Source organism: Poecilia reticulata, chromosome 12 (assembly GCF_904066995.2).
Source record: "Poecilia reticulata chromosome 12, P_reticulata-male-v2, whole genome shotgun sequence".
Lineage (NCBI taxonomy): Eukaryota > Metazoa > Chordata > Actinopteri > Cyprinodontiformes > Poeciliidae > Poecilia > Poecilia reticulata.
Window position 1 is genome coordinate 11,877,491 of NC_088841.1, and position 14,824 is coordinate 11,892,314.

At 39.1% G+C, this 14,824-nt stretch overlaps 1 protein-coding gene across 2 annotated transcripts in view; it reads left to right on the plus strand.

Annotated features, from left to right (window-relative positions):
* The window catches only part of dym (dymeclin), a 50,530-nt gene extending 36,198 nt beyond the window's left edge, over positions 1–14,332 (plus strand). For both annotated transcript variants that reach the window (XM_008424485.3, XM_008424486.3), the window contains exons 15-17: positions 1,647–1,829; positions 5,125–5,238; positions 13,041–14,332. In XM_008424485.3, the coding sequence (XP_008422707.1) occupies positions 1,647–1,829; positions 5,125–5,238; positions 13,041–13,190 (447 nt within the window). In that variant the 3' untranslated portion in view covers positions 13,191–14,332. The remainder of the gene's footprint in view (positions 1–1,646; positions 1,830–5,124; positions 5,239–13,040) is intronic.
* The last annotated feature ends 492 nt before the right edge of the window (positions 14,333–14,824 follow it).

Here is a 14,824-nt window from a genome sequence, read left to right on the forward strand (position 1 = left end):
AAAATGATGCCAACCATGTTAAAACTGTGAAGCTGTAGTTTTTATTTTAACCAACCTTTCATATCCTCAAGTCGTGTTACATTTGATCTTGAGAATGTAACACTGTCGCGCTCTAAACCAGAACAAATCAACAGGAATGGGTCCTGAATTTAGAAATCTTAAAAATTTCTATACTCAGAATTTCACCTGAGTTACCCTGAGTTCTGTAGAAAAATATAAACTTGGACTTGCTTAGTAATGTTGGGAATAATAAAATGTTTGGGGGTTAAAAAAAATTAGGCTTCAGGTTTTAATCCCTAGTGATTATTTAAAGTCACATCTTTCATTTGATACATCAAAATATGTTTGTTACTGACACCGAACCCACAAATGAAGAAGTTTTAAATAGGCTTTTAAAATATCTGAAACATCTTATTGGAACTGTATTTTACGATGTATAGTTTATTTTTAATCTTGTTGCATGCCAAACAAGGCACTGACTATCATGTTTTTTTACAGAGATCACACATCATACTGATTTTAAGAATTTATGTATCGTAAAGAAGTCCAGCTATAGATTTATAAATTGTGTGAGAATGCTAATAGAAGTTAGCACTGAGGTCAGAAGCCACCTTCAGCCTCAAGGTGTTTGATGATACAAATGGAAAACAACCTCTAACTAGCTAAATGTTTTGTGCTTAAATGTCTTTAATGTTACGAAAACAGCTGGAAATTATTTGATGTCAACATTTGGAGGAACCTTGAACATGTCTGGTACATTTATAAACCAAGAAAAGTTTCAAAAACAAATTGATTTCATTTTTCTGAGCTTTTAAATCAGTGTAAAGACAGACTTGTATGGCAGAGGTTCACTGTCCTTTATGTCTTAGATGTTTCCCTGCCCTCCTTAGCTTCTCAACAACTTTACCATCAATAGGCCTAAAACAGCCTATTGATGATTTTTTTTTAATACAAGTTCTGTTCAAGCTGTAAAACATTTAAAACAGGCAGTGGAGAGGCAGTGAGGACCGTCGTTTTATGTCGTGCATGGTTTTTGTTGCTAATAGTGGATTGATTAACGCAACTATTTGGACCTCCGACTTGCGTTTTTCCGACTTGCAGCTGACATACTGTTAATATCCGAGTTCTGTTTTCTGAAAGACAAAATGCTGCTTAATCGTGACTGTCTCTCTATCTTCAGTTGTCAGATGCGTTGTTTCTTCTGGCTCCATTCTTCTTCTTGAACACCTCAGTTGTCTCGATTTTTGGCTGCTTTGCCTGAGGAACTTTGTAAATAATCCTTCTGAGTCATCCACTTAGCTCCGCGCTTTTTCTTCTCTTGTTCTCACCAGCCTCTCCTCCGTCACTGTCATCCATCATTAGTGACACTTCTCAGTCCCCCATGGGAAAGCCTACCATGTCGTGACCTGTGGCTTATAAGATCACCTCTCTGTCCCTGCCTAAGACTCCTCTTACTTCTAAGCTGACATTCCTCCGTGTTTATCTTCATCTCTCGTTCCCTCCCTCTGCCATGTTCCTCCACCTTTTCTCACCCACCCTTCACCAAGAGGCAACCATTTAAAGACGCAATAATAAGTAAAACCACTGTATTGTGAAGCCAATTAACCTTTACATCCTCCCTATCCCCTCCACTCCTACCCCCCCAGGCGCAGGACCTGAATGTGATTGAGGAGGTGATCCGCATGATGCTGGAAATCATCAACTCCTGCCTCTGCAACTCCCTGCACCATAATCCCAACCTGGTGTACGCGCTGCTTTACAAGAGGGAGCTCTTCGAGCAGTTCAGGTCCCACCCATCCTTCCAGGACATCATGCAGAACCTTGACACGGTCAGTTACTGAAAATCAACAGTGTCTGATTTGTTGATGTAAGATTTTTGGCTCATCTAACTAACATTTATTGTAATAATTGATTATTCAATCAGTTATTCTGATGATTGATTGAGTAAAAAAATTGCCCCATTCTGCAAATTTTTTCATTTAACCACTTGACAGAATGAACCTTTTTTATATATACAATACTAGAAATATGTGAAAGATACAAATAAACAATTAAGTTCCTGTTTAGATAAGAAAAACGTTTTACTACCCAAAGCGCAGTAGCATTCCTTTAGGATGCGCTTGGTCATTTGTAGCAAAGGATGCATCTGCAGCTAAAAAAAAATACTTCTAACAGTAACATGTGAAAATCTCAGCCCTTTCTGCTTGACTTAACATTTGGCATTTACCAATTAATGATTGCATATCAAAAGTTGCTTAATAGGAGATTTTCTTGACTGAATTTGAACCAGGTGAAGCAAAAACTATGCCACTTGAGGAGTTTTGGGTAGAACATACTCAAAGAAGGGTTATGTTTTTTTTTATTATTATAATTTTTTTTATCTTTGATGCAAAATGAATAAATTTTTGTACAGTTTTGGCCTTATTACTACTCTCAGTATGTTGGTCATCCAGCAAATGACCTTTTTTGAGTCTGTTTACTTCAGTTAACGATGAATCGCTTACTAAATTAGCTAATGATTATTTCAAAAATCTTTTTATCACAAATAATCGTTTCATTACAGCAATAAATTTTCATATATTTTGGGGGATTTCATTTAAGTACCTAAACGGCACATTATAAGTGAAGGAAATGTAAATATATGTTTTCAAGTCTGGTGTCACGCTCGCTCCTTTATTGGATACCTGATAATCAATAACCATTGCAGGCAATTAGTGTCACCGTTGGAGACATTGTTGACAAGTTGTTGGATAAGGCAGAGCTGTCCTGATAAAGGAAAGCAGATGGCACAAATAAAATGCCAATGAATTACATTAAAGTGCGTTATGTTACTGTGACAAAATGTGAAAAAGTTCAAGAGGCAAATATTTTTAGATTTAAGGAGCTGTGGATGAAGGACGTAGATTTGTCTTTTGGTCTTAGAAGCTCTGAATGAAATGTGCAATGCATGGGCACTGGGCTTCAGCTGTGAAACCTGATTAATCGTTTGGTGTGTTGAGGCTTTGTCTCTTAATTATTGATGTGGGTGATAAGTAAAGACGTATCGAGCTGTGTTTTATATCTGTGGCAGCCATCTAGGCAAGGAAGTAAAGCTTTCTGCTCTATCTGCATGTGGTTGCTGCATGCATCACCCTGGGGTTCGCTGTTATCCATAAGTATGAGGGAGGCACGCCTGCTAGGAACCCTTGGTTCAGACCACTTCCCTCAGGCTATTCTCTGAAGCTTTCCTCGTGCTTGCAAATTCATGTGTGCTAGCATGAGATCCAGGATGAGAGGCTGCTGCTTTGCTATTCTAAATTAAGCCCATATGAGAGGCCTTCAGAGTTAATGAAAAGATTAGTATTAGATTGAGACGCACACTACACTCATCCTGCAGTAGTGTTGAATTTTATAAAGCAACTGTTGAGCATTAGCAGAGAAAATGTTGCCTGTGGAGGCATTTTTTTCTGCTGTTGGTGACAAAGAAGGGGCATAAAAGGAAGAATTGGTAATACCGAGGATTTTATTTATTTTTTTAATTTTCAAACATTTCCCCAGAGGCACATCCAGCCCAGCAGTAGAAACACAAAATATGCTTTCCTCAATTTCCTGCTCGAGTGTAAACCCAAAGGGCATCAAATAATTTAAGCTCCTGCTGCTGGGCTTTTTCTAAGTGTGATTTTTTTTAAAATGCAGAAATCATGTGTTGAATTTGAATCAGATCCCATTTAACAAAAACAGCATTCATGCAGTTTTGAATTTTGCCTTTTAACCTCTTATTTTTGACTTTTCCCAGCTACTGTTATTTATTATTTGGTGCCAAATACATCTTCTGTAGGCCTGCAAAGTGTGGAAACATTTTTGTTCATGAACCCGTAGATGAAATATGACTTAGATGTGTCATATTTTTATTACTAAATTGATCATGCTATTAGTTTCATTATTTTATTAAGGAAGCAGGGTTGTCATTCAGTCGTGGTTCGTTGTAAGGTCATGTAAGTCACTGTTTCAGTAGGACAGACCTACAAGAAAGCAGTAGTACACATGCATTACATTACTAGCGCTACACATGCAAGATTGGCCACTTCATCAAGTGGCCAATCTTCCTGAATGGGGTCAGATTTCTCTCTACAACATGACACACTGTAGAGACAATTTATAGCTTGGTGTCCAGGCGGCGTGATAAATAAGTCCTCTAGGCTTCTCAATCAGGAAAACACAATAAACAACATTTAATTTAATTGTGTTTGTGTGTTTTGTGGCATGAGAAGTATTGACAAGAAAAATTAGAGTTATAACTACTGAACAGTGCTTCCACGAAGATATTTATTGCCTTGATGTTTAGATCTTTAACTCTGAAAGCTTCTAATTTCTCATACTGAGAATCTGGGCAGTTCACAGTTGCATTTGCGTTTTGAAAACATTGAATTTTGATTTAAGAATTACAAAATATACCAGTTTGCTTAATTCTGGGTCTTTATATGCAAACTCGCAAGTGGCCGTCAGCCTGCATAGGATTCTCACAGTGTCATGACTTAATAAAAACACAGAGTTTTCACATTTTCACAGTATTTACTAAAACAGAACATGAATGACATAATCTAATGACTTTTTATTTAATAAAGAACCTACAATATTTTTTATACTTCTTCTAATAGTAATAGAATGACTGATCTGTTATTTGATACTTGTACTTAATTAAATAAAAATACAATTAGAGGATAACACATTTATGTTGGAGGAATTACTCAGCCTATCTGCTCAGATGGCTAGCCAGCTGTGGTTTTGAAACAGTGCCACATTAATGAGTGCTGGGTAGTGCTGCTTTGGTTTCCACACCAAGACTTTCCACATTTTTTGCAACTAGAAAATTAAAAAAATGTAAGTGAGGTAAAGGGATACTAGCCATTTTTCACCTAGTTGACTTGCAAATACTCTCTCGCTTCTCATTGATATGCCTTTAAACTGTAAGAATGGTATGATGGAAAATTTTAGACATTTTCAAAACCATAACTTGTAAAAACCTTGATATGGGAAATCTGCTGAATCCTACTGAAAAGCACAATGTGGTTTGCGGATCGCCCTCCAAACAACTGTCGAGTAAGTAAGTTCCTGATTGTCTGTCTCCTGTTGCATGAACTTTAGGTGATAGGATTCTTCAGTCAGCGTCTGGAGCAGGCTGGAAGTGACCTGTCAGTGGAGAGGGTTCAAGAGGTCATCATGAAAGGAGCCCAGGCCTTGCCTAAAGACAGACTGAAGGTAAGATGACACATAGGACACCACGACAGAGGTGATTGAAGGCTGTCTGCAGATAAATGAAGCAGTACATGTGTAACGTAAACAGGCCGTAGACTGCGAGGTTCTGCTTGTTGCATGGTTGCAGGGTAACTGAAGACAAGCTCACGAGTCTGTCTGCACAGATGAATGGGGAGAAGTATTAGAAGTGGATGGGGAAGGGTTCAAGGAAGAGATAAAAATGGCTACCGAGACCTGAGACAAAAGACCAAAGCCCAGTTCTCATCAACATTAATGCATATCTCCCGTCCATCTCTGCTGGCCTGCTACATGTGAACATGTAATGACATTTCAAGGATATGGGATGGGGGAGCTCGGGGGCACTTTGTCATGAACACATAAGATTGTAGGGAGAGGGGCGGGAGGGGACATAAATCTGCCACCGCGCCTCGTTACCCTACACTCCTGGCGGGTTCGCTAACCCCTCCCCTCCCAAAGCTCCTCCATTAATCAGTGAGGGAATATGTAACCAGGGGTCTCCACACAGCACTCCCCACCAGCACAGAGGCTCTTAATTGCCTGTTTCATCATGTGTTTCATGTTCTATACTTGGCGGCGAGCTGCAAGGCATTTGTCTCACTCGCCGACACTGAAGAGGGATGGTGCATCGCCATGAGTTTATGTGGGTTCCCCCGTCTCACTCCCAGTCAGCACCTCAAAGCATTAATGCAGCAATCATCCATAAATCCATAGAATTATGCATGTGTGTAACCCTGCTCTGTCCTTCAGAGTGGTGCACATGTAGAAAAGACCAGCTGAAATGTACATGTATGTGATTCATACTTCTACATTTGTATGTTTTTTGAGTTTTTCTTTTGCCATGTCAACTGGGTGCACGACTGCAAGTGCGAAGCGCGTGACTGCAAATGTGTCGTTGAGTTTCACATTGACTCCCCAGCCATCAGAAAGCTTTCCAGTTCCACTGGGTGACGTGAAGCAAAAGAAATATCTGGGCAATGTCTCCTCTGGGAGAAGCCCATGCTGTCTGATGGTACTATCAGTCAAACAAACAGCTGTCTCTCCTCTTCTGCCTTCCTTCTCCCTATGAGCTCATCCTGCTGTTGAGCCCCCAATCTAAAGAAAATCCATATGTTAGACGAATGTTGTGCAGAATCGTCAATGAGTCGATAATTACTCCGCAAGAGGAGAATTGGTGACTCAATCAGTTGAGCCTTCAAGGCGGTTGGGAAGAAAGAGATTTGAACACTCTCGGTATTCTCCAAAGAAAACACATTGAGCCTGAGCATGTTATTCATCTTGGTTGGTCAATCACAAGTACAGCTAGTCTATTCAGTAGTAATTACTTCCGATGGGGAGGTGCTGGGGTTGATATGTTTCTGTTTCTAGTCCAAGATGAAAGCCAGAGTGGAAGAATAAATGTCAGATTTCATCTGTTTCTGCGTAAACTTTTTGATTATTATTTTTTTAATTAACATTATATAATGTGTTTTTTGCGCTTTGTGGAAACTAGGCCTAACATCCCTAGTTTCCACTGTTGGCTCCAAAACAGGATCACTAACGCTGAGTAGTAGCTCCTGCCATTGCATCAGGGTTAAAATGCTGTCTGTTTACACAGTAAATCTGCATTATAATCCGTTTTGAGTCAGAGGAAATTCCTAAAATTCACAGATATTTAATAAATCAAGTCTGAGAGACTTGTCCCAAAGGAACATTAATCACACACTCAGAGTAGCAGCACTTTATTTCTAAAACTCTGTTCATAATCAACATGGATTGTGGTTATTTATCAATGCATCAGAACATAAACCGTTTTAAACCCTATAATGTTACCTTTACTTAAATTTTGACTCCCTCTTTTACCACAGACAGCTGTGACCAGATGTTGATGATTTAAAAATATTTTACAATTAAAATTACTGGTGTAAAGTATAAGCTTTAAACTTTTTTTTTTAAAACTGATGTGACTAAAATACAATGTCAAACATTTAAACCATTTCAAAATGCTCCACACTTCCACAAAACATCATTCAAATATTCCACGTTCATGTAAAAGCAGAGCCATTTTCTGGGGTAAATTTCTTGTTTGTTGCATTTTTGCTGGATAAATTCACTGAACACTTGAGGTGGCGTAAAAATCGACGCCTTTGGATAACCGCAGCAGACAGGGACATCTTGGGGGATCACCAAGTCTCTGTAACAACAATCTATTCAGGTCTTTTTGCTCATCTTTACTGAGGTTGCCAGTAATTGTAGAGGGTGCTAAAACTTAGTGGAGGCAAGGCTTGGACCAGAATGACATTCTCACTGCATGATAACCCTTTGTAAAAATGCAGCGGTTTCCAGTTGTGATATTATGTTGACAAAGATGTAAACCATGGTCTTATCACTTTAAAACAAGAACGCTTTGACTCAACTGACTCAAACAAAAACAGTAGAATAAGCAAGCTTTGGTAGCAATTTTTAGGTGGTCTTCTTTGAGCCAGTTGAAAGGCAGTGCACATCCACTGGTGGAAAACTTGCTGTGTCATGACATTTCAGAAGTGAGAGGTTAAGAAAGCCATTTCTTTCTAGACTTTACTAATCAAACAGAACTTTGTTATTGTGAGCAACAAGGACGACTGTGGACACTACAGTACAAAAGGCCGGTCCTTTTGAAGTAGCTGAAAGCGTTCAGACAAAAACGTTGACGTGTAAATGAAACTCCAGCTGAGACAATGTGTTAAAGAAGGTGTAAATACCCCAAAGACGACCCTCATCGTCTTGTCACTCTGACCCCTCTGTGTTTGTGTGTGTTTTGTCTCGGGGCGTGTGGTGTTTGCAGGCAGGGCTTGAGGAATGTGTTGTTTAGCCTGTCCAGCTGAAATCTGCTTTATTGAGCACTGATAGCCTGCAGACTGTCTGACTCCTCATGGGGGCGGTGGATGGAGGGGTGAGGCAGCAGGAATACTAGTCATCCCTCAGCTACCTGGTGCTCATCGCCACTATCCCACACACCGACGTGTGGGGAGCAGAACAATTAGAAAAATAAATGCGTAAAACACTGCAAGCGTTAAAACATCAGAGACTTTCTAAAATTAAGCTCTTCATCAAATCATCATTACTAACCCGTCTTTATGATTCATTGTCTGGACCCTCCAGATGGTGGACATTTTCCTTCAAAACCAAGCAGTAATCTAGTTACTTTTGTCCTTTTGAAAATAAACGACTGAGAGATTTGGAAAGAAAAACAACCCCCCCCAAAAAAACAAAGAAAACAAACACAAGCAAGTCAATTTGGAATATAACCTTTGAGTGTTTGCGTCTTTACCTGCATTTGAGTTTGTTTGCTTGTTTGCTCGGGGTTCATATTTGCTCCAAAGCTGGATGCTTCTCTGTCTGGTCAAGATCTGGCAGCACAGCCGCCTGCAGAAGAGGAGAGGGAACACAGAGTCCTGAGTGAAGATGCGAGGCCAGCCAGTCAGTCTGTGTTCTGGGGCGAGGGCCTGACCCACAAGGACCCATAACTAACTGATCTGCTCTCGGGCCAAGTGGGTCCGGACAACAAGCTGATGGGGAGGGGATAAAGCGAGAAAAGGCAACACAAAACCACGTTAGATATTCACAGAGGAAGTCGGAATAAGGGACGGCTAATAATAATAATGTTGGGGTCGCTGTACTTGTTCTCCTCTCAGACTGTAAGGGATGTTTTGGCTGCATATCTAAAATTTCCGACTGCACAAAATCCCCCAGCTATCCTCATCCAATATGGAAGTAGAAGGAAGAGCAGTGGCCACTGTGACTTAGGCATTATTTTGCTCTATTTTATGTATTTATTGTCTAGAAGGGGTACTCGCATGTGTCTGGCTTTCTTTTTCCTTCAATAAAAACATGACTTGGGAAACGATAATTTGAGGAAAATATGTTTAAGTGTAATCGTTTCCTCCATTTGAGCTTTTCAGGGCATATCATTTTACAACAACCTCCAGATTTGTAGACATCCCTGTCAGCTGCTCAGCTTTTATCAAATACAAATTTGAAATAAACCTTGATCAATCCAGTTAGCTGAATTTTATTAACGTGACACCAGACTTGTTTCCATTATTTGCAGCCTTTATTGAAGCCATTTGGCTGCTGCCTGTAGCTGTAGAGAACCTTTTTACCAGACAGACTTCAAGAACCAGAAAGAACAGCAGAACTTCCCATGTGTTTCTTTATGTAACTTCTGATTACAAAAAAAACTGCGAACAAACTGCATCTAGTAGCTTTTGATATACAATCTGTGCTTTTTCTCGAGGACAGAACAGCTGAGAAGGGGGCAGAAATACATGTATTATTCAACAAGGGATTCTTGATGGATTCATTAAATGTAAAGAAATTGTTGCTTGTTTCGGGTTTTTTTATAATATCCTGCAGAGCTAGTGTCTCTTGACTTCTTGTGTGTGTTGTGAAATATGAGGCTGGTTTTAGAAAGTTAAACAATAAAAACGCAAAGAAATTATCTATTCCTCTATCACCCACAGCTCCTTGATCTTAATGATTGTCTTGGGGAAGCTCCAACATTATCAGAGGTGTTTAAACATTCTCCATATATCCAGAAATGATCAGTAATATATGTGTTGTAGTGGCAAAGTTTTATTTAATATACAGAATAAATTGTAGACTTTGACCACAAATTATGTTTCTTAGCGTTTATGATCAGTAATCCCAAAACACCAACCGGTATTTGAAATTTTAAAGTGTCTTTGCGCATTAGCAGTTCAGTTTTAGGAGCTTCTGATCATTTTCTTTGCTTTTATATGTCACAGTGAATTATATTAACTCTCGATGATCATGAATCTTAGCACTACTCCTGAGAAAGAAAGATTAAATGTATTGCTATCTAGATAAAAGCCACATAAATGAAAGGTACAGGTTGAGAAAAAGGAGAAAAAAAAACACTTAGTTCCTCTCAGGCTACTGCCGGCATTTTCAGATGTTTGGGGAAACATCTGTGGTTTAGACGAGACCACTAAAACCCCTTGAATCCACTGTAGTTATCATGCCAAGCCACTGTATGGTTGCTGTATTTTTAGCGTCTCTTCGAATTGTGCATTCACTGTTGACTCCTCGCTTCCACCTCATGCAGAAAACGGTAACCCATCTCTGATGAACCAGATGCTCATGGTACATGTATTCCTCACCAGAAGTTGTTGTCGTGGACACATCAGCAGAACTGATCATTCTACTACCCCGACCATTCATGACCGGCTCCGACACTGAGAAAAAGCTCATGTGCATGATTGACAACGCTCAGAAAATCCTCCTAACATGACCCTCATCTGCAATAGCTGTGCAAATTTACATCAGGAACTGTCTGGTGATTTTCTTTTGACATCGTCTGAAAGTGACTGAAATGTCCGCCGCTCAATTTTCAGCAATAACTGAAAGGTCTGCTAGAATTTTCCCTTTGCACTTCAGTAACCATTGATTTTAACAGGTGAAGAATAGCATGTAGGTTCAGCTAATATCAGAAATGCTTCGTAAAGCTAATTAGAGTATTGTATATTGTATGGAGATATTTGCATATTCCCCTGGGCAAATTTAATCAGTTAATGCTGCTTGATGGAACAGCATTAATATCACACATTTTGACAGTATGTTGACATAGCCATGTTTGCTGATTAATGCTTTAATTATCTTAATTAGCACATCAGCATTACTGTGCAGGATCCATACATCATGATAATCCAATCTGGACATTAATCTCCTTGACAACCTTCTGTCACCATGTGGTAATGTATGTAAATCAATAAATAAAAATGAGAAACAAATTTTCCAATTAAAAGAAAAAGTTTAGAGCAATTTTTTATCCCTTAGGCAAAAAAAAAAAAAGAAAAGGAGCTGGAGTTGAGTGATCACCACCGTCGGTGTCGTATGAACATTTGCTGAGTTGATAGACTGAGACAAGTCACCTACACACACACACATACCAGGAGGATAGGACAGCTTCTGCATTGTGTCTGGCCATCACAATGGTCCTGGTGTGTGTGGTCTAGTCTCAGTAGCCTGGCATATGGCCTGTGACCCCGGAGCCCCTCTGTCTATGTCATTATGATACCGATAGCGTTGCTGTGAATAGAGGCAGTCAGGACTCAATGGAGCAAACTGGGACCATCACATAAAGGGCACAGCGTCTGTCTTTCAGCGCAGCCTGATTACTGGACTGTGTGCACGCACACAACATGCATGTTTAGACGGGAAGATATAATGAGGTGCCCTTGTATTATTGATGCTTCTGCTTCTGCTGCCTACCTGCTGTTAGGTGGCCTGGCTGATGCTTGGTTTGGTCCACTTGGTGGGCTTTTCTTCTTTTTTCTGGCAGAGTTGGAAAAAGATCACACAGCATTTCATATGAGAAGATCTCAGCTTTTTTTTTTTTTTGCTTTTTTTTGCAAAACAGAATATTGTATTCAGCTCTTACTTTATTGTGATCACTACTGTCTTGGTTTTGTCTTTTAAATATTTATCTTGGTTAACAAAGTGCTATTAAACATGTGCTCCCTTGGACTACTAGCAGGGGCAACATTATATAATATATAATGTTATAATTATATAATATATAATATAATAATATAATATAATCTGCAGTTATATTAATAACTGCAGATTGTTGTTGGTCAATTTAAGACCTTCTTCACACTTGCCCCAACGCTTCCAGGAACTGTTCAGCTTCATCTGATGACAGCAGACTTGCAAAAGCTCATTTCAACATTGAAAAGCCTGACCCTAGAGTGATCTTGGTGTTCGCATTAGAAATGTATCCCTTGTGTCTGCTTGGCCATCTTATCCCAGTGACACTGGCAGTCTGTGGAGATTGTCTGAAAATGTAGGCTTCTGTGCATCCTCAATCAGTTTCAGCCTGGGTGAAACTGCCGCACACTGCTTAGCATGCCATTTTGCTCTGTTTTTCATAATCTGATCCAGTCTGTCCATCTAATATTTCAGTGTTTATGGATTCATACAGTTAAAAACATGTTTTGATGGCCCATCATGTTCTTCGCTGAACTTTAAAGTTTTTTATGCATCTGTACATTTCCTCCGACTAAAATATTTGACCAATCATGAGGAGTTCATCAGCAGGACTTGCGTCCTACTGTTCTTGTACAAAAACGAAAAAATACACACAAGCAAACAACTCTCTTGTCGATTTAATTCAACCATTTGTTTAAAGATTTGATTTTCTTTACTTTTCAACTTCTTGAAAGAGAAATAATCATCGCTTGAGCTGGAAATAGAAAAACACAACACGTTATGAAACTAATTACAGAAGCTGCAGATTTATTGTACCTCTGACATTTTTCACACATTTGCAAACAATTGAATCTGTCGTGCGGATGATTCAGCGAGTTTTGTGTCAATCAACAAGTATGAATCATGCTTCACTTGCTGCGGGCAAAAATATGATTTTTCTTACCTTGAAAGAGTTCTGTTCACCTTAAAACTTCTTACTGTGGTGGAGAGTTCAGTCATCTGCTATCAAATTTTTAAACTCCAAATAACATTGTGCTGTTTTTTTTTGGTCTTGTTTTTTTTTAGTCTTGTGTTTGGATCATTTATCTATCCATCTCTTTACTTATCCCCATTCTATTTGCCATTCTTATGTCAATGTCAATCTATCCATCTGTCCATCCACATAGCTCTCCCTTTCCTCAGCGGCACTCTCCACCTAATTCTCGTGAATCCTAACATTTTCTCAAATCAGACGGGTTATATATTACTTTCCAACTTCAAGTCTCATGCATTTCCTTACTTTTCCTTTTCTTTTTTTTTTTGTCTTGTGTGAACAGAAGTTTCCAGAGCTAAAGTTCAAGTACGTGGAGGAGGACCAGCCAGAAGACTTTTTCATCCCCTACGTTTGGTCGCTGGTCTTCAACTCCGGTGTTGGCCTCCACTGGAACCCGCATGGCATCGAGTTGTTCAGCATGGACTCTGGCTGAACAAGAAAACAACCCCCAAAAACATCCAGTCTTCATCACAGTTCAAAACAGAATAAAAGGACTAATGAGTGTGTGTGTGCGTGTGTGTGATTTATTTGGTGTGTGTGTGTGTTACCATTTGTAGTATGTGCACGCTGCTTTCAAAGTGCCTCGACCTTGTACATGATGGAGTTCCTTTTTATGCAGCACAACCTTGTATTGTAATAACTGCTCTGCTTCAACACTGTGAAGCCTCATCAGTGCTGCTTAGCGGTGCACACAGTAGCTTCCAATTGTTCCCCAATATATTTCTGTAGTGGATGCTTGTTTAACAGCACATATCTGTTTTTGTTTGATCAAGACGCTCAGATTTCTGGCAATGGAGGATTCCCTTTATTTTGTCATTCTTCAAAGAAACAGGTCACTGAGGAAAAAAACAGACAATACGTACATGTTACACATTTCCACCGTGCAACTTTAGATCCTTAACTATGTTGTAATGTACTGAGTTTTAAATATTAATGTCATATATTTAGGTGTTATTTGGATCCCTCATGAGAACAGCTGCGATTTATAACTGGTTTGTTTGGGAAGTTGCCGTTGGGTTCAAAACAGTCAGAGAAACATAATTTATTATCAACTTTTAGATTAAAAATGCAGTGTCCCTGGCTGTGTAATATCCATCGTTCATGTACAGTTTAATTAGAGCTTAATCCGAGTCCCTAGACAATATTAGCCTCCTGCATCACTGTGATTCATGTGATTTCATCGTTGCTTCCAGCCTGACTTCACTCAGTCTTTGTCATTTGCATCTTTCTGGATAGTCTCCCAAGGCAAGTACTTAAACTAGGACAGACACTACATCTCTTGTCCTGTTGTGCATAGCTACAACTGTCTCTTCAATTTGTTACTTTATATGCATGTTTAACTTGAGACTTAAGTTATTTATTTCCATGTATGTTGGGTTTTTTATATATAAATATAAAGAAGCATATTCAAGACCACTAAATATAAATGTGGCAGGGAACAAGGTGAGCACTGCTTTTGAGGCTGAAGGCCATGGAAACCGGATTAGAAAATTAGCTTTTTATTACTGCAAATTCAGCTATCATTTTGTCAGTTTTCTTTGAAAAATAGGAGTTTCAATAAAATGGTTAAATCAATGTGTTTGTCTCTCATTATTATAACGTTAATTCTGCACCATTTGCAGAACAACACATGCTGTTTCTAGGAGGTTTTATGCAACTTTCCATTGAATTATTTGTCTTTAGGTTTAGTGGGCATTTATGTTCCCCATAGCTTCAGGTTTGGTGTGGATAGCTCTTTTACCTTAACTTAGATCACTGTAAAACTGTATTTGGCATTTTAATTCAAAGTCAAAAATTACTTTGGTCCCAAACTGTAAATAAAATGTAACTCATCCATGTTTCTTTAAAGAGTTGTTGTACATGGTGATGATTCTGAGCTGGAAGATCTACTGTACCAGCTGTCTCTCTTTCCAGTTCATACGCTCACCTGCTCTTACTTTTCTTTGTTCACTCTGATCAAAGAATATGATTTTTCTTTCCTGTGCATTAAACGAGACACAAGAAACAACCTCAGACATTCAATAACATTTTCAATGTGCCTCACACATCAACGGGAATGCATCTTGT